At 39.4% G+C, this 18,372-nt stretch overlaps 1 protein-coding gene across 1 annotated transcript; it reads left to right on the top strand.

The window, feature by feature from the left end:
- Nucleotides 1-2,785: 2,785 nt before the first annotated feature.
- Nucleotides 2,786-16,984, top strand: tmtc4 (transmembrane O-mannosyltransferase targeting cadherins 4). Its single transcript, XM_036541381.1, has 19 exons — nucleotides 2,786-2,860; nucleotides 3,139-3,266; nucleotides 3,679-3,882; nucleotides 4,592-4,707; nucleotides 5,780-5,996; nucleotides 6,769-6,856; nucleotides 7,086-7,186; nucleotides 7,501-7,593; nucleotides 7,767-7,928; nucleotides 8,739-8,941; nucleotides 9,533-9,707; nucleotides 10,161-10,292; nucleotides 10,717-10,796; nucleotides 11,238-11,345; nucleotides 12,629-12,770; nucleotides 12,987-13,101; nucleotides 15,414-15,526; nucleotides 16,289-16,358; nucleotides 16,752-16,984. Exons 3-19 carry the CDS (start codon nucleotides 3,721-3,723, stop codon nucleotides 16,901-16,903), a joined length of 2,229 nt encoding a protein of 742 aa, XP_036397274.1. The 5' UTR covers nucleotides 2,786-2,860; nucleotides 3,139-3,266; nucleotides 3,679-3,720; the 3' UTR covers nucleotides 16,904-16,984.
- Nucleotides 16,985-18,372: the final 1,388 nt, after the last annotated feature.

Here is an 18,372-nt window from a genome sequence, read left to right as displayed (position 1 = left end):
ATTTCATTCAAGTGTAAAAAGAATGAAAATAGCCATCTATTGATGCAGTACTACTCCTTCACACAGTTTGGTGATCACCAGAATTAATGAAATAAATTGTATCTGTATGAAAGTTGTCATAATTGCATGAGTCAGAGTCATTAAATACAAAGGGGTATGTAAGAAAAACAAGGCCCTCCTCTAAAGTGTTGCAAATATTACAAAATTTAAAAATGGCAAATGAACTGCTAAAAATTTTAAATAGCACAAACAGGACCCTTGAGTCCCTGTAGACACTGGCAACAAGCTCATGGATTTGCTTTTATTCTGCATGGACATGGGACAGAAATGAAGGCTCCTTTTTATATGATTTAGCTTGCATTTACAATTGAACTGATGTAAGGCTGTTTATATCCTTTGTCAAATCACATAGTGCCTTCTCTGGCTAATAGATGTGCAGGATGGATTGCAGCGATGAAGCCGTTTATTTAACTTCTTGTGTGGAGTGAAACCAGCTCATACATGGAAATCGATGGGTTGCTAGGCACCAGGGCAAGCAGTTTCAGCTGATTATCTCTGCTGCTAGTCGCCTGAAGCCAAGTATTTCAATCTTCAAATGGTTACTTGCAGAGGTCAATTTAAATGTAGCTAGCTAGTAGTGAGATGAATTTATGCTTTACAATGCAGTGCAATTCCCTCCTCCACTAAAGCCTACACCTGCCTTTATCTTCAACCCAACCAGCAATAGAGGAATGGCAGTTGCTCTGCTCCCAGCCATTGGCTTCCTGCCAGTTAAGCAGACTAGGTACCAATGCATCTTTATGTGCGGCTGCTTAGAAGGATGGAGCCAAATGGCAGGGTTGAGATCATGTTCACTAAAATAATTGATTAAGTGGTGGTTTTCTCCTCGCTGAAAAGTTGATTGTGACTATTCAGTTCTGCTAATCCACTCATGGGAAATTCCATTATTTGATGTTTAGGATGAAGGTGATTGCTGAGAATGGCTTTGTATTTATTTGTGTTCAGCTTTCTCTCAAAGAGGTTCAGCGGACCTAAACCATGCCCGGACAATGCACCCCACACCATAACAGAAATGCCAGAGCCCTTGACTATGGGAAATAAACACTCAGGCCTATGGTTTTCATTTGCTGTGCGCCATTCATGCACTTGTCCACTTGTTGAGAAGAAGGTGAAGGATGACTCATCTGACCATATGAATTTTTCCACTGCTTAGAAGACCACTGCCTGTATTCTTTGAACACCTTTACTTGCAAAGGTCTAACAATGGGTTCCTACACTGCAACCTGACCATAGTGTAGCATAGCGGTATGGAGCAGCACTTGTAACCGAAAGGTTGCTAGTCCAATTCCCTGCTGGGGTACTGCTGCTGTTCCCTTGGGTGAGGTATTAAATGGCAATAATTTAATGTATTAGTATCCCTCTGTGAAATTCTTGACAGACTGTTCTTAATGAAACTGCCTGCTCATGCCCTACATTGATATTTGCAGTCAACTGATTCAGAGTTGCTCATCTGTTTTGCCTTGCACCTCTAACCAATGCACAGATATCACCATCCAACAGCATCTTAGCCTCGTACCTCGTGGAACATCAGCAAGTTGTGAGGTCTTTGTCACCGAGGCTCCTGCCAAACATGCAACAACAATCACCCTTCTCTCAAAGTCACTGAGATCTCTTCCTCTACCCATAGTAGCCAAAATAATGGGCAACTGGGTCTGCCCAGCATTTTTTACACATAACCCATGATGGGATAATGGCTTCATTAACCCACAGCTCTGTGCAAGTTCCCACCTTCAATACTTTGTATCTTTTGTATCCATAATTTAATTCCTTCATCTGTCCCCTTCATTATGGAAGTTACTTATATATTTTGTCTGTGAGTTTGTATTTTGGTTTCAATATTGATGTAATTCTTCATTTGTGGCTAACTTCGTATTGTGTCTGTATATTTCAAGAATTTCATGACAGGAGTATACATTGTCTGGTCTTGAATCTAGAAAAACTTTAGTCCTGAGGGCACATCCTTCATTCTGGTTTTTGCTCCAGCTGAGCTTCTGTCAATTAGGTTTATGAGTTGATAATACTGGTCTGGATTTGACATCATTTAAGAAATGTATGTTGTTGGTATTTTGATACAGTAATGGGTCTGGGGATGTATTGGGAAGGATGCAAGTAAGATTTCTGTTCAAGGCCATTAAATACAAAGAATAATTCAGAGGGTGGTTTTGTTGAGTAGAATTATTTGGTCAGTGGATCCAAGAACAATTAATTGCATCACCAGTTAAACTAAACTGAGACCGCCTTCGACGTGTTCAGGGGACAGATCAAAACTATGTTCAATACGTCTAAACATTTTTACTTTATAAAACAGCACATTTATTTAATAAGAATGTATGTCAGATAAAATGTGGAGATGTAGAATAAAGATCAGTATTCGACACCTCAATCAAACATACATAACGGTTAGCTCAGTTAGGACGAAAACCCCATGCTAGGGTTGGTTAACACTGGTCTCGAAAAACAATGCGAATTGGGCGTATAAAGCTTACAGCTATCTAGCCTACAACTAGTCTAGTGTGACTAGCAGCATGTACACCGGCATTAAGGTCAACGATGGACAAAATACGTTGGTTTCTCTAATCATAGTTAACCTTCATGTCATTCTTGCTCTTTGTATGCTTTTTAACCTAAAACACTGTTACCGTTATATTCATCCAAAATACACACGCTCCGCTTCGCTGCTATATTTACTTCCCGAGTGAAACCGTCAGTTATAGCAGTCATGTGACAAGTCTATCCTTCTTGCCCCGCCCTTATCCCCACTTCCACGTCTGAAAAGGGGTCAGCCAGCGTGCATACAGCCGTGAGTTTCACGTAGCTACACTTATTTCGGAGCCATGCGGCGTGCTTTCGGTTGTTTGTTTAGTTAAGTTTATTAGAGAGATTTTCGTAGTAACGCCAGTGTACTGCACCTATAATTATACACCTGTTAGTTTTAGGATTTGCATGGGAATGCTTGGGATCTCAGCGTGCAGGCCTTGCACTCTTGTGTCCTCGTGTAGACTACAATGTTTACACTACAATGTCTGTGGTTCCAAATGCCCTGTAATAGTAATAAATGTGTATGCATTTTTTTATCAGACGAGACTCGGCTGCCGGCCGAACATACTGCACTGTCAGCTTTTGTTGTAAACTGATGTGATGGAGCCCCCATTGAGAAACCCACAACTAGCAAGTCAAGCTAATTGCATTTCTGTCTTATAGATGAGGTACGTTATCTTTCGGTTTACAGCTCTTTGTTAGCTAGCTAGCTTGTTAGTGTTATATTGAATAAGGGCGCACGACCCATGTCCGTGATATAGAGAGTGGGTAGGCTGTTTTATACAGGATGCTACGAATAGGTTGTGAGAGAATTTTCCCTGCTGATTCACGTTGCAAAGGCACTAGCACCGAATCGTTACATGCGAGATTGAGTGGAGATGTGGTACCTCTCTATCTCTGTGACGTTTTGATGTATCAGCATCCGTTGGATAACATGGCACCAACAAGGTTTGCTGTTCTATGAGAATCAATTAGAAATGGCAGAAATGCGCCATCGGTCAGAATTATAGTAACATCAAATATATTACGCTAGTTTTTAAAATACAGTAAATCAATCTTAGTTTTCCATTTGTGCACCAGGAGACAGATGGCTGTGCGGGACATGCACACGTCACGGACACAATGGTACTGTCAGAACTTAATTGGGACCACCAAATACCTTTTCCGAAGCTCACCCCCTCCGAATCGAGGGTCCTCGTTTGCGTAGCAGCTCTCCTCTGTTTCATGAATAGTTATGATGGAGAGTTTGTGTTCGATGATTCCGAAGCTATTATCAACAACAAGGTAAGATCTTTATAGTTTGCGTTTATTTTTATTATGTCACAAACATGGGATCTATCAAAAACCATAAACCACAAATATTATAGTTTAATAATGCATACAAAAATGATATCTGAAGTCCAACAGCACACACAGTATTGTGTGGTTTCTACATTGTTGTCCTTACAGGTATCATTGCTTTACATATTTGTAACAGTCCTTCCAACAGTGAACTCCACTGGCAATCCACAGGTTTCTGGTGTTCTTCAAATGCAAGAAATTTACTTACTGAACCAGAGCCAGTGATTGGAAGAGAACTTGGATTGGTTTTAGTGTCAGTGAGCCCAGTTTAAAGGTATCTGTGAAGTTCCAGACTGGTCATCGCAGCAGTGGACAATGTATTATTACAATACATTCCAGCCCAGATACTGTTCACTCCCCTGCAACCAAAGTTCTAGATTCAGTCTAAAGACAGGGCTCTCTACTCCCAGTAATGGCTAAATGGAGAAAGTATTTTTTTGATACATGACTGTTGAGAAGTGGCAGAGATAAACAAGATATGTTGTGAAAGGAGCACTTGCTTAAAGCTGTCACTTAAAAGCTAAGGTCAGAACAGTCCGTAGTAACATTTCAATCTAATCTCAAGATCTGAGTTGACTCCGGATGCTTCTCTCTGCCTTTTCACACTGACAGTGGCTTGTGGCTGTGGACTGTGTGCATCTTTTGATTTCAGGATTTAAAACCAGAAACACCATTGAATAACATCTGGAGAAATGACTTCTGGGGTAGTAACTTAAGCAGCAACACCAGCCACAAATCTTACCGGCCACTTACAGTGCTGACCTTCAGGTAAATTCAGTATGTGGGTGTAGCCACTTATTTTTGTACTTATTAAAGTCACTTTCAGATGGAGATTATTTTATTAGAGGATAAATGAAATCAGTTACATTCATGTCATTGACACAGCGAAAAGCCTATTGCATGCTGACTATTACAATGTAGTATTTGGAATCTAAATTGAACCGGTAGTTAGAAGATTTTTATGTTAGATCTGTTGTGGGTTATGTTAGTGGTTGTTGGCCTATACTTGCACTTCCTATTTTGTAATAATCTGGAAAGTAAAGAATAGAACAATGAGAGCAAATGGCTTCCCAATGGAAAGAAATGTGCATGCACAGCAGTATGTATATACAGTTGCAAGGGAAAATTTTCTGATATAACAGGTATTTAAAGTCATATAATGAATTTGCAAAGTAAATCATGGAGATTTTTTATTGTAAGCAGGGTGGTCATTAGCTATTTACTGGCAAAACTGATGTCAAATGTCTGAAAAGATTGATGCAGATAATTTGTTTTATAGTTGAGCAATACAATAATTTGCTTCACACCTCTTAATGTGATGTGAACTCTTGAAGTTCATTATAATGTATTCATGGTGAAGAGTAGACCAGTGTATATTCTAGGGTGAATGGATTGTATTATATTGCCAGTGTTTGGTATACATCCAGTGTGACTGAGGTTTTTTTCCATTGCAAATAAAGGTTTAGACTCTGATTTGGAAAACTTTTTGTAGAGGTAATTCAGTGTGATGTGCAGCATAAGCTGTGCCATGATTGTTAAAGATGAAGCAGTGTGTCCATGCATGGATTTCAATGTCCTACACTTTGTAGAATAACTTAATCTTTACAGTAATTATTTGATGATGAGGCATTTGTTTCCATTTTGTTTTATATTTAATCACTTTTGTAACTCTGGCCTTTTGTGGAATTTGAGAGTATGGATATTTTATTTTCCAAGCAATTCAGAACATCAATAGAATAGACTACAGCCCTGTAAACCCCAGCTGGGTCCTTAGCAGTGACAACTCGTTTGTTCTCTGATGCCAGTTCCTTGAGTGACTCTCCCTCTATCATCGTTTCAGACTGAACTACCTCCTGGCTGGTGGACTGCACCCTGTTGGCTTCCATGTGCTCAACATTGCCCTTCACAGTGCTATCTCTGTTTTAATGATTGATGTGTTTGCAATATTGATTGGTGGTTTGGTCTATGATGGAAAGGGGAAAAGACTCAACCAAGCGCCAAAGGCGTCCTTTCTGGCTGCTCTGTTCTTTGCCGTCCATCCAGTTCACACAGAAAGCGTAAGTAGAACCTGACTCAGCAGGTTGTCTCGCCCGTGGTAAACAACATTTTTATTTTAGAAGTAAAAGACAATAATGAAGTACATTTCACTGCTCCTGGTGGTTGGATTAAACATACATTAAAGGCTGGCAAAGAATAAAGTAGTTCTCAGCTGGTGTGCATTGCAAAGGTGTGTTATGTAGTGAAGCAAGATTATTAGGGGCTTTAGACTTCTCATTTTGACCCTCTGAAAATGTGTCTGATAGCCATTGAACTTTCATGAATGCTGAGATGTTACTCTCTGTAGTCTACCTTAATCAGTCACCGAGAGAATTGTGCAGGACCTAGGATCTGTGGGGTGTCTTTCAGAAAGACCACTAGCTTATAAGTATGTATCAAAGGACAGTGTGCTTCAGGAATCCAGCCATGTAGAGCCACAGAGAAGTAATGACTGCCTCCTGTGAGTGTTGCTAATTGGATACCTAAGGTAATGCAGCTGTAGATTACACAGAGGAAAGGAGTGCAATAGATGATGCTTGCTAGAATGAATTTTGAAGCAATGTCTGTTCTTGGTGGCTACATAGCTAAATTAGATTTGTTTGCATGGTTTACATCATGGTTAAGGGTAAACAAAACCAAGAGATTTTTCTGCTTCTTACTACATGGCAGTAGCTGGGAAGTCCAGCTTGAAGCATTGAGTAAGGGGCTAAAGTGTTGGTAATCTAACACAGTGGTCAGTGGGGTGGCGGTGCTGCTTGTCATAGCGATGCCTTTTCTCATTTCCTCTCCAAGGTGGCAGGGATTGTTGGCAGAGCGGACCTCCTGTGTGCCCTCTTCTTCCAGTTGTCTTTTCTCACATACTGCAGAGCTTTTCAGGGAGGTGAGTGTTGAATGGGAGGCTGAATATTCTTCATCTTTTAAAGGGGCAGTATAGCTTTCCATGAGGAGTGTATTTGTTGGGAGTTGAATTGATTTTAATTTGACAACGTGTGAAGGCTGAAGAATAAAAGCAGTGTGTATGGGCTTTGCCACTATTGACTATTTAAGTGGTGCTGGTATCATTGTAGAAGTTACTTCAGTTTTTGATTTTATCTTATTATTTTCCTCAGGTAATAATAAAGATGACAAATTCTCTGTGTCATGGGTTATTGTAAGCATTGTGCTGTGTGCTGTAGCCATGCTCTGCAAAGAACAAGGCATCACAGTTCTGGTATGTATTTCTAATCTTGAAAAATGATTTTTGGGTCAGTGACAACTTTTCTTGGACCGCTAAAAGTGCCTTTTGTAAAATGTACTTTACATATTTGTCTGTTTTATGTCCACCTGAGAATGGCTGTTTGTCATTGTACACTTGGCCACCCTTTGATACCTGGTGTTAGTACTCCGACTAATAAAAGGTTATAACTGATGTACTACTGCTTCAGACAAAGTGAATGAGGGTATTGTTCTATTTCTCACATTGTGTCATGTCTCAGAAACCTTATGTTGTGTATTATATTTTTTCCCTGATCTCTATCCTTTTAGGGAGTGAATGCTGCCTTTGATGTCTTGGCCATCTGCAATGTGAATGTCTATGAATTGAGTCAGAGGGTTCTATTCAAAGGAAAGTCTTTAGATGTAAGTTAAATCAAGTTTGAATTCATATCTAACTTTCCACTTACCTTTTATTGTCAAAGCAATCCATGACCATTCATTCCATTACCATTCAGTGTAATAATGTAAATTTATTATGTGACATTATTGTGGAAAATGTTCATTGCAAATATTCTTATGTGCCTTCCATGCTTTAGGTCAATGAACTGTTCAAAAGGGGATTCCTGACAAGAATATTCCTCCTCACTTTTGGAGGGGTCCTTCTTTTATATGCAAGGTGGAGGATCATGGGAACAGGCCCCCCTGCCTTCACTGAAGTGGATAACCCAGCATCATTTGCAGAAAATGTATTTCTTCGAGTAAGTACACAGTAACAAAGCCCCTTCCTCAACAACTGTAGCCACTTCGTTGATGTTGTAATAATGGTAGTTATGTTGATGGTTAAAAAAACTACACTGGTATTCAGTAGTGATAATTTTCAGTGCTGCTAATTTACATCAACATTTTAAGGCAAGAATGGTAAACAGAAGGTACTGAACTGAACAAATGTTGTTTCAAAAGTTTCATGCCTAGCTGTATACTAATATGTTCAATTAAAGAAAAACTCAAATCATATTTTACAGTGTTTCATTGCTATGTGTTGTGCTACATATGGTTAGCTAACTGACAAACGGTAGCGCTGTTGAGAAGAAATATAAAATGCTAACAGCCAGTTTCACCGGTAAATTTCAAATGGTATATATTTGTCAAAATCGGAAGGATCAAATTGTAACCATTCAGGCCAGCTCACATTTTCACGTTATTGGTATGATACTGTAAGCTTGGATAGGATGCATTTTAATTCATCAGGCACTCGTTCTAAGTCAGAAAAGTGGAATAACATCAAACGCTGGCTCTCCCAGTTAGCGCATTAAGTTTTATCTGAATATTGAAGATGTGCACTGCTATGTGTCTGGTAGCTGCACAGCATGAGAAAGTCTACATTGATTTCTTCTAGTACACAAATACTTTTAACTTGAGCCAAGATCTTGCCCTTATTTTAATTTATTTATTTTACTGCATCAACACTTACTCTGTCACAGAAGGCTTCTGGATGTTATTTGACATTGAGTGTATTTGTTTTCCTTGTGCTTTCTCATTCAATACCTCCCGTTTCCTTTGATTGGCAGACTGTGAACTATAATTACTACTACTCCTTGAATGCATGGCTGCTACTGTGTCCCTGGTGGCTGTGTTTTGATTGGTCAATGGGCTGTGTACCTCTTATTAAATCAGTCGGTGACTGGAGAATAATCTCACTGTTGCTGCTGTGGAGCGGCCTGTTCGGCTTGGTAAGCCAAGCTTTGTGTTCACAGGACAGTTATAAGAGAAGGTAAATGTCTACCGTCTGCATGCACAATTTTTGACCAACACTTGAAAGAATGTGAAATGTTTTAGTATCTGTAGCCAGTCAAGGAACATGCAGTGAGACTACAGCTGCAGTTCAGTCCAAAAATATTGTGAATTGTCCGTTACTTGGAGTTAAGGAAAAAGGCAAGTGTTGCTTTGTATTTGGACTAACCACAGTAAAGTTGAGATTAAATTCCAGCTGCCATTTTTTCCTCACTTTTGTCTTTTTCTCTTTAAAAACAGTAACAGTAACATCTGTAATACAAACAGACTACCTTCCGTACTCCATATTTACCTTTTAGTTTGTCTGTATCATTTATATGTTGGAATGTTTGTTTAGATGTTGACCTTTTTCTCACAAAATCAGTGCTATGTTGGCACTTGAGTTGTAAATGGTTGTAAAAGTTTGATTTACAGAACATGGTCACAAGATATTTAAGTCTTGAATCTGTTAGGAAAGAAATGATGTCATAGCTACATTATGAAACGATTTATCTTCTGTGAGATGTTTAATGCCCTGCCCCCCACCCAAAGGCAATCAAAAACCTTTCTTATGGTATGCATCTTGTGTTAGGATTCTTACCTTTGGGCTGGTCCTGCTGGTGATCCCCTTCCTCCCTGCGAGTAATCTGTTCTTCCGTGTGGGATTTGTGATAGCAGAGCGGGTTCTATACCTGTCCACTGCGGGCTACTGTCTGATCCTCACCTATGCTGTGGGCTGCTGCTGCTGCCTCTGGAGAAAGCACAAGGTAAGTATTGCGATCACCATGTGAGACTGACCATGTAAGAGAAGTTCTCTCTTTGTGGGCAGTGCTTCTCTGGCCTTAATTGCCTGTTGACTTATTTGTTTTATGTTGCCCATTTGATTGGGCAGTTCTTTCCTCCTCTCACTTTGTTCAAGTTTTACTTGCACTTAGTTTGTCTCCCATTTTTCTCAGTGTTAACAACAGGCCACATCTTTTCACACAGCACAACATGAAAAGGGTTGGTTTTTGGTCATGTGTAGCGGTCTCTGAAGCATGGTGGTCATCTTGTGGTCAGGCTGTGAAAATACTACCCACTTCAGTTTTTTTGTCTCAGATCTCCTCTCTAATGTTGTTGATCTTTCACCCATCAGAGACTGTCCTGTGAGACCCCACCCAACCCCATCTTCAGTTTTCACGCGTTGACGGTGCTGTGTTTTTGTGTGGTTGTTCTTGCAGAACCTTCTCCGTGCTGCAGTACTGGGTCTCCTGTGTGTGTATGTGGCTCGCTGTGCACTTCGCAGCCACCAGTGGAGGTCTGAGCAGAGCCTCTTCACCAGCGCCCTGTCCGTCTGTCCCCTCAACGCCAAGGTGAGCACCCCTGTGCCCGCAGTGCCAGTCCTTGTGTGGCAGCAAGGTGGAGAAGCGATTAAGAACCTCGACTTGGTCCACCTGGCACAAGGTGTCGCACTATTTAATAAGGTGTGACAGTGAATAGTCAGCTGTACACATTGAGAATATCAAAAATGTGAGCAATGTAAACAGCCCCAAATGAAGGTCTCTGACATACAAATAAATATGTTACAAAGCCATAAACGCCATCTTTCACAGCCATGTGTACAATAAATAATTTTCTTGGTTATCATTTCCTGATGGTGTGACAGTGTACTGTTTTGCTTTGCTTTAGCTTTGGTAATATGTGGATCTTTATTTTGCTTAAAGGGCCAGAGATTAAAACTGAAAGAAACAGTTTAGAATAAAAGTACAAAAAGCACACACTACACCTTTTTTCTAGGTTCATTACAATGTTGGCAAGAACTTGGCAGACAGGGGAAATCAAAGCGCTGCAATCAAATACTACAGGGAAGCTGTGAGGTACATTTCATGAAATATTCAAATGTTGTTTTGCCTGCTTTAGAATAAAAAAATCTGTATGTTCAGATGGGAGTCAGACATGTTGCTAATGCAGCCTCGAACAATTGTCCCTAAAGCTTTGAAATTTACCAGTGTTAACACATGCATTCTTAATGAGGACATGGGCTCTCACGAGGTAAGAGATCTCTAATTGTTGTGAATGCTTCTGCTCCTCTTTGGAAATAATTAATCAAATGCAGTAAATTCCTCTCAGAGACCAAAGGGTAACACAAAGATAAGCCTGTTGCTGTCTGATTGTGATGAACTTGCAAAATGTATGAAAAGCAAATGAATGCCCTTCACGAGGCTCTCATTGTGCAGTGTGAAAGGTAGCACATAATCTATTGTGTGTCTGTAATGATGATTCCCATTTTTTTTTGGGAACTTCTTATTGTCATGCAGGTTAAATCCAAAGTATGTCCATGCCATGAACAACCTGGGAAACATTTTAAAGGAGAGGAATGAGCTGGCGGAGGCCGAAGAACTTCTTTCCAAAGCTGTTCAGATCCAGTAGGTGCACATTCAGTGCCTTTGCTGCACTGTGAATTAGGTGTGTGCTGATATTTTGTCAATGCAGAATATCACATTTCACAGTTTGACAAAGGCCTGCTCACATGATATCTGTTTTATCAGATGTATGTTATGTTCTCTGTAGTTTGTAGTGAAAATAATTTTCACATGAAGGGGCCTCACATTTGCAGAGCTTCAGGCAGATTGTGACCTGCTGTAGGTTGTGTGAAGATCTCCTGTTTGCACGAAGGCAAATTCAGATGTTGTGCTTGCCTATACACATCTGCTGTATATCAACGCTAGCCTAGGTAGCCGAATAAAAAACAGTAAACCAAGTACAGTGGTAAGTGGCAGTCCAACGTGCTAGGTCCTTTGTCAGTGAGCTGCATGTTTTAATGTTTTATACAAATGCCTAGAACCAAATGATTTTTGACCTTAAAAAGGTACCACCCGGCTAACTCTCAGTTTAGGGGATGCATAAAACTACTCAAAATTTTTGAGACCCTGTGCTTTGTGTACAGTGTGTTCACATGGAGCCGTGGATGTAACACTCCTACTCTGCATTTGACCAATTTTTGATTAGAAACAACATTTTTCTACATTGTATGCCTATCCCCCTCCACTGAGTCATTTTGCAGACACAATTATCCAGAGCAACTTACAAAGACATATTCAATAAAGCTCATGGCTTTTAGCTTGTATGTTTAAATTGCAAGCAGTTTCACAGCTACTAGCTCTTGTTTGTGTTAGGAGGGGGGGGGGGGTCAGAGTACAGAGAGCCCTGGTGTGATCTGAATAGGTGGGTTTTTAGTCTGAGAGGGATAGTGATCCTGCAGATTCTGACAGTACTGGGAGCTCATTCTACCATTTGGGAAAATGAGAGGAAAAATGGGAGAGCATGTATCAAAGAGAACACGGTGCTGTTTCAGTAATATCTGATAAAAGAATCTGATTAAAAAACGCTATATCCATTTCCTTGCAGGAGCAGGTAACTAATATTGGGGGGAAATCTATGTTTCTGTTACGGCAGAATAGTGAAACTCACTTTCGCTTAGCAAAATTTGCCCAGGAGCACACGTGCATCTGGCACCAGCCACCAGCGTAACCTTCAGGCAAGCTTTCAGCAAAACTGGGAGTATTGTAACATGACAAAGGTTTCTAGTAAGGTTTTTCATCCCTATGAAAATCCTGCAGGGCACAGACAGGAGGAAGGGCAGGGGACTTCAAAAAAGGGAGTTGTCTCTGTTGTTTCTCAGTTCTTTATTGTTTGTGCTTTCTTTGAGGCCTGATTTTGCTGCTGCATGGATGAATCTGGGCATAGTGCAAAACAGCTTGCAAAAATTTGGAGATGCCGAACAGAGTTATTGGAATGCAATCAAGTTCAGGAGAAAGTATCCAGACTGCTACTACAACCTTGGACGACTAGTAAGTGGCTCGTGAAGATGATACCAGCATTGTCAGAGGCAGATTGCTTTACATCAAGTGTTGCTGGGGAAAACAGTGTCTGTCTATAAATGTTGAAAGCATCCACCCGATTCATTGCAGGCATTGCACAATATGCTACAAGTGTTGAGGTGTATGATATGCACAGCACTTTCGGCACAATTCTCTTCCCTCCTGTTGTGATGCGTTTATCTCTAGTATGCGGACTTGAACCGACACGTGGATGCCCTCAATGCATGGAAGAACGCCACCATGCTCAAGCCCGACCACAGCCTGGCTTGGAACAACATGGTCATACTGCTCGACAACACAGGTACGGCCCCTGCAGTGTGTGGAGAAGCCAGTTATCACTGTCATCATGCAGCTGTTGCTTCTTAAGTTTACTTGCTGCTTTTTGGCACTGTCAACTGATTATGATAGTTTCATTAGGTATCAGTTATTTCCACGCCCTTTATCCCAAACTAGTTTAATGTTTCATACTGAGGCTTACCATGCTGGCCTGGTGTATGTGGAGAGCAGTGAATTGTATTCTACTGAATTTTTCCCTTTTTTCCTTTACTACATTAGTTCCATGTAGCACTGTGGGTAAAGTCTGTATTGTTATTACAGGAATATTTAGCTGTTTTCAGAATTTTTATGCAGTTGATATAGGAAATAAAATGTATGTTAAGGTAAAACTTTCAATGGTGACCCATACAGTATTGTGTGTAGTGGTACATTAAAATTGCATCGTTATCAGTCAATGGATGCATTTCACTTGCAGGAAACTCCAACATGGCTTAGGCTCAACTGAAGCCCGTGTAGTGGAAATGCAGGTTAAAAATGGCAAATTTAGCAGAATTTCACTAAATTCACATCATTATTTTAACTAATCTACTGCAAGATTATGCAGGAAATATGTGTAAGTTGAACTGGAGTCCAGACCAATGCACTGGCTATTTGGGAGAAAATGTGTCCCATTCATAAAGGCTGATAGATTGATTTGGTTGGGTGAGTTTGCAATAGACTGCTCCTAGATATTTATTGAGTAAGAGTTGCCCGTCAGTGCTGGCCTTCTGCTGACCCATAGGGAGAACAGTGAGCAGCTGGAGGGCCAGGCTGCTGATTTTATCTCAGCTCCAGTTTGGGCTTAGTTTTTTTCTTTTTTCCCTCAACCAAAATGTATGAAGCAAAGACAAACTGATCTACAGAGCTAGCATGTTTCTTGTTTGCATGCCCATGAATTCACAATAAGGTGAACTCTTACAAGACTGAAAGAAAGTATTGGTCATTTTTGTTGTATATGTGAGGAAACCCTAATTCATATGCAGACCTGGAACATGTTAACCAACAAATTAATTTTTGATTGTCTTTTCTCGATCAAATGTTTATTACTGTGCTCGTCTAGAATTTGATTGCGGTGGCCACACATTTGAATGCTGTGGAATATGCAAACAGAAGTCATGAACCAACTTAGAACAGGCGTGGAACAAGGAAGAGGAAAAGCAAATTTTAATTTCACATTGTACAGTTATGCAAACAAACGGTGCAGTTTGAAAAGTTATTGGTAATGGTCCTTGAACAGCGTCAGTCTTGTCTGTCTAACAGATAAAAGTGCGTATGATTACACAGATGCAATAAGTAGGATCTAACATGCATTTAACGTCATTCTCTGAATAGCTGTACATTGATGGTCAGATGTCACAGTCTAAATTTCATCTAATCTGATTTTTTTCACCATGCTTTTTAACCTCTTGTAGAACTTTGTTTTTTTAGTCACAGGAAAAAGTTGTCCATTTTAAACTGTTATTATTTTAGCAGAAAATGGATACTGGAACAAAAACCACACAATGACCAAGCGGTGAAGTATGACAACAGACACAGTCATGTCCAGGGCTGTGCAGCAGAGAGCACCGTCTGCTCATTGAATTAGACAAGGGGAGGTGAATGAGATCAGATGTGGCTGACTCTGGTCAAACGCAGCTTTGACACACAGATCAATAAATCAGTAGACCTTGTGTGGAACTCTAATTAGAAAACTAAACCACTCGTCCGTGTGTCAGGAAGAAAAACTCTTCCAGACACAGCTGGCAAATGAAGAAAGGCACTGCACCCCAATTCAGATGCTGGAACTCCAATGGGGAAAGCCCCTGTTTTTTGTTTTGGATCTTATAGGTTTCAGTTATATCACTTTTAATGTGAAAATATAGTTTTAAGACTGCTTACTATCACAACATTCAATACAGCATGTTGAAAGGAAGTTTGTCTCTGAGCGAGAAGCACTATATTGCCAAGATTTCTGAACCTTTGGCTTAGCAGTGACTTACACATGTGTCAAATATAAGCTATGGGACAATAAAGCAGAACTGTTGAAACTGAAAACTTTTCAGTACACAATGACTTTCATGAAGTATAATGAAATACAGTTTGATTTCATGACTGGAGCACAAAATTGGATGATTATGTGTAAATTTTGGGCAGATGGCTAACATTTTACCTGAAAAAGACAAAGGCAAGTAAAGATGATTATTGAAAGGTGTAAAATGAAAACCACTTGTTGCATATGACTGATACTGTTGTAAGTGTATATAGTTGTACATGTATGTGTACTTTTGCTTACTGCCTGTTCTTTCATCTATCATAAAGGCAACCTGGCCCAAGCTGAGGTGATTGGCAGAGAAGCCTTGAAACTGCTTCCTAATGACCACACCATCATGTTCTCCCTAGCCAATGTTCTGGGGAAACTACAGAAATACAAGGTAGAGGGAAAACTTCCAAGTTTTATTTAATCTTGTCAAATTAAGAGCTTGTTGCATTAAGATTTTACCACTGAGTTCATGAAAAGCAATAGAAAGTAGTGAAGTTTGTATTTGATGCAGTCATTTTTTTATTTATTTTTGTTTGTTTGATTAAATGGTTGGTCTGTCACTATGTTAAAATATTCCTTGATCTAAAGAATGCATATTTTATATGCCAGCATATACTGCATATATGATTATCACTTATCTTCATGAATGGAATCTCACTTTACATATATATTGAATAATCTTTTCACCGGAGTACTTTTTGCACCTACACATAAGTTGGTGAAATCAAATATTTCATAGACCTCAAAGTCTGAATTTTTGATGAAGTGTACAGACAGCATTTTGTTTTTATACTTCCTATAGTTAATATTGTAAATTTAGATTATAGAAACTACATCTTTGAAAATGGCAGTATTTGATATCTTTGATAAAATATACCATGTCATTTACCTTACTAGGAAGTATTTTCTCCGTATATTTTGGATGTCGTATTTTATTTAGTAATTTTCATAATACACACACCAAGTTTTCATTTAATTCATTAATATTATGTTTGACTGAAACCCTCATGATGTGAATGTTTACTAGTAGCAAAGATTAATTTCTATATTTTGGTAAAGATACTGCAAAAATTCTCAGGCAAGTAATTACTTTGACTTTATGAACTGAACTTAGCAACCTACTCCACAACATGTTTGTGTCTTTGGTCTAAAGGAGTCTGAAGGATTCTTCCTTAATGCGCTGAAAATTAACCCCAATTCTGCCAGTTGTCATGGGAATCTAGGTAAGACTTGCTTTCTGTGTGATTGAAATTATATATAATTTCTGTGATTGATTTGGCATATTTGAATTAAAATATTTTTGTAAATGGAAATGGCATTTTTAAAGAATGATTTCTCTTTTCTTCAAATTCTGCACATATATGGGGAAAAAATAGGGAACCTACCTCTCATTGTTCATAAAACTGTATGATTTTAACTTAATCAGCTAATATAGCTTGATTAATTTTACAAATATCTTAATTGAACATGTTGGTGTAGATAGGCAGCAAAATTCTGTCCTTTAAGATATTTCTCTTTACTGCGCCCAGCTGTGGCTTGGCCTCTCCAATAAGACTGATAAAGGATTACTCTCAGGTCTGACCCAATGTAACACTTACTGTATGATGCTGTTTCAGCTGTTCTTTACCATCGCTGGGGAAAACTTGACTTGGCTAAGAAACACTATGAGCTCTCTTTAAAGCTGGACCCCAATGCACCAGGGACCAAGGAGAACTACAACATGCTAAGACGTAAACTGGAGCAGCAACAGAGGAAGACAACAGTCTGAAAATTGCTGGTGCAGTCATTGCTTGCTGAATATATGTGATCTTTATATTGTCATTTACATTCTTGAAAAATAAACTTAAAGCCTGGATTGGTTTGTTGTGTGTATTTATCGTACTAAAGTATTCAGTGTAACTGTATTATCCTGAGCACAAGTTAGCCATATGGCATTGTTGCACATTTGCTTTGAGTATGTGCTAAGTCATGCAACAATGAACACACAAGCAAAAAGCTCGGGGAGCAATATTGCATGATTGCCACAGTGGCTGGGCTTTTGTTGATAATTAACTACCTGTTCACGTGCCTAAGTTACCTGCAAGTGCTACACAAATGCACTAAAATGATTTTATACAGACATGTCAATACACTCAGTGGTCTACTATCAGCACATACAGAACATCAGTTTTACAGCCGCCATTTTCTTCCAGAATAGTGACCCCACCTCAGCTGTCAATTATTTAGCCAATTAATTTGGGAGACAATTCGATGGCCAGATCAAAAGAATGTGAGTAGGAACAACAGCATCTCCTATAGTACAGTGTCTTCATCACTACACTGAGGTATTGCTTTCCTGCTATGTCCAGAGGGAGGATTGCCACCTGCTGGACCACCACCACTCTTCCAGCAGCAATCTGGTTTTCCCAGGAGGTGTCCTATCCAGGTACTCATTAAGCCCATTCCTGCTTAGCTTCAGTCAGCAGGCAGGAGAGACTTGCAGTATGGTATGGCTTCTGGCTGCAGATTTTATTTTCTCGTTTTTGTCTGCAATAAGCAGCAAGCTGCATAACCAAGCAAACAAACAAGGAATTAAAAAAAAATGAAAGCTGAAAGTGTTTTAAAATTTCACTCATTGTGCCCAGTGTGTTATGGGCTTTGACAAAAACATTTCTGGTTTTTGTACTGAAGCTTTCAGTAGCATGACAGGCAGTACTGGATGTGAGGAGTGATATAACTTCCAAAAAGAATTTAAGTTGTATTTCCAACTTGAATTACTGAATGCATTACCTGAATCTGAAGCTGATCGAAAACAGATTCAAAATGTTAAAAACTGATTTCAACACCTGTAATTCAAGTTTAAAAACCTTCAATTAAAAGCTAAATTTACACCTTCTTACAATGTCTGCCACGACCTCTTTGCTACCCATAATGCATCTGTAATGGATCTGTTGCTACTGAAATAAGTGCCTCGGCCCGATGTTTTACGTTTTGAGGCATTTGAATTTCAAGAACATTGAATTGAAATTGAATTGAAACATTGAAAAGTTTAATACTGGTTAATTTAAGGTTCGCAATCTTTAATTTCATATTTTTCTAAACTATTCCGAAATTTAATTTGATAAGTTTCAAATTCGGTTAATGCATTCAATATTTCTAGTTATTAAATTCGAATTCATTTCTTGGCATTGATGCCCCTTCCTACCAACGCGCGTTTCCCTTACCTCTACCCTTTTTGGCAGAAGTGGGTACCGGTAG

The sequence above is a fragment of the Megalops cyprinoides genome, chromosome 11 (assembly GCF_013368585.1).
Source record: "Megalops cyprinoides isolate fMegCyp1 chromosome 11, fMegCyp1.pri, whole genome shotgun sequence".
NCBI classification, from domain to species: Eukaryota; Metazoa; Chordata; class Actinopteri; order Elopiformes; family Megalopidae; genus Megalops; species Megalops cyprinoides.
The sequence above is the reverse complement of the archived record's forward strand: the minus strand, read 5'-3'. Positions and strand labels throughout refer to the sequence as shown.

Bases quoted from the DNA above. Each gene is read 5' to 3' on its own strand.
- tmtc4 (XM_036541381.1), top strand. From the start codon at position 3,721: ATGGTACTGTCAGAACTTAATTGGGACCACCAAATACCTTTTCCGAAG. The intron at 6,857-7,085 runs GTGAGTGTTGAA...TATTTTCCTCAG, and splicing joins CTGCAGAGCTTTTCAGGGAG to GTAATAATAAAGATGACAAA. The intron at 8,942-9,532 runs GTAAATGTCTAC...ATCTTGTGTTAG, and splicing joins CAGGACAGTTATAAGAGAAG to GATTCTTACCTTTGGGCTGG.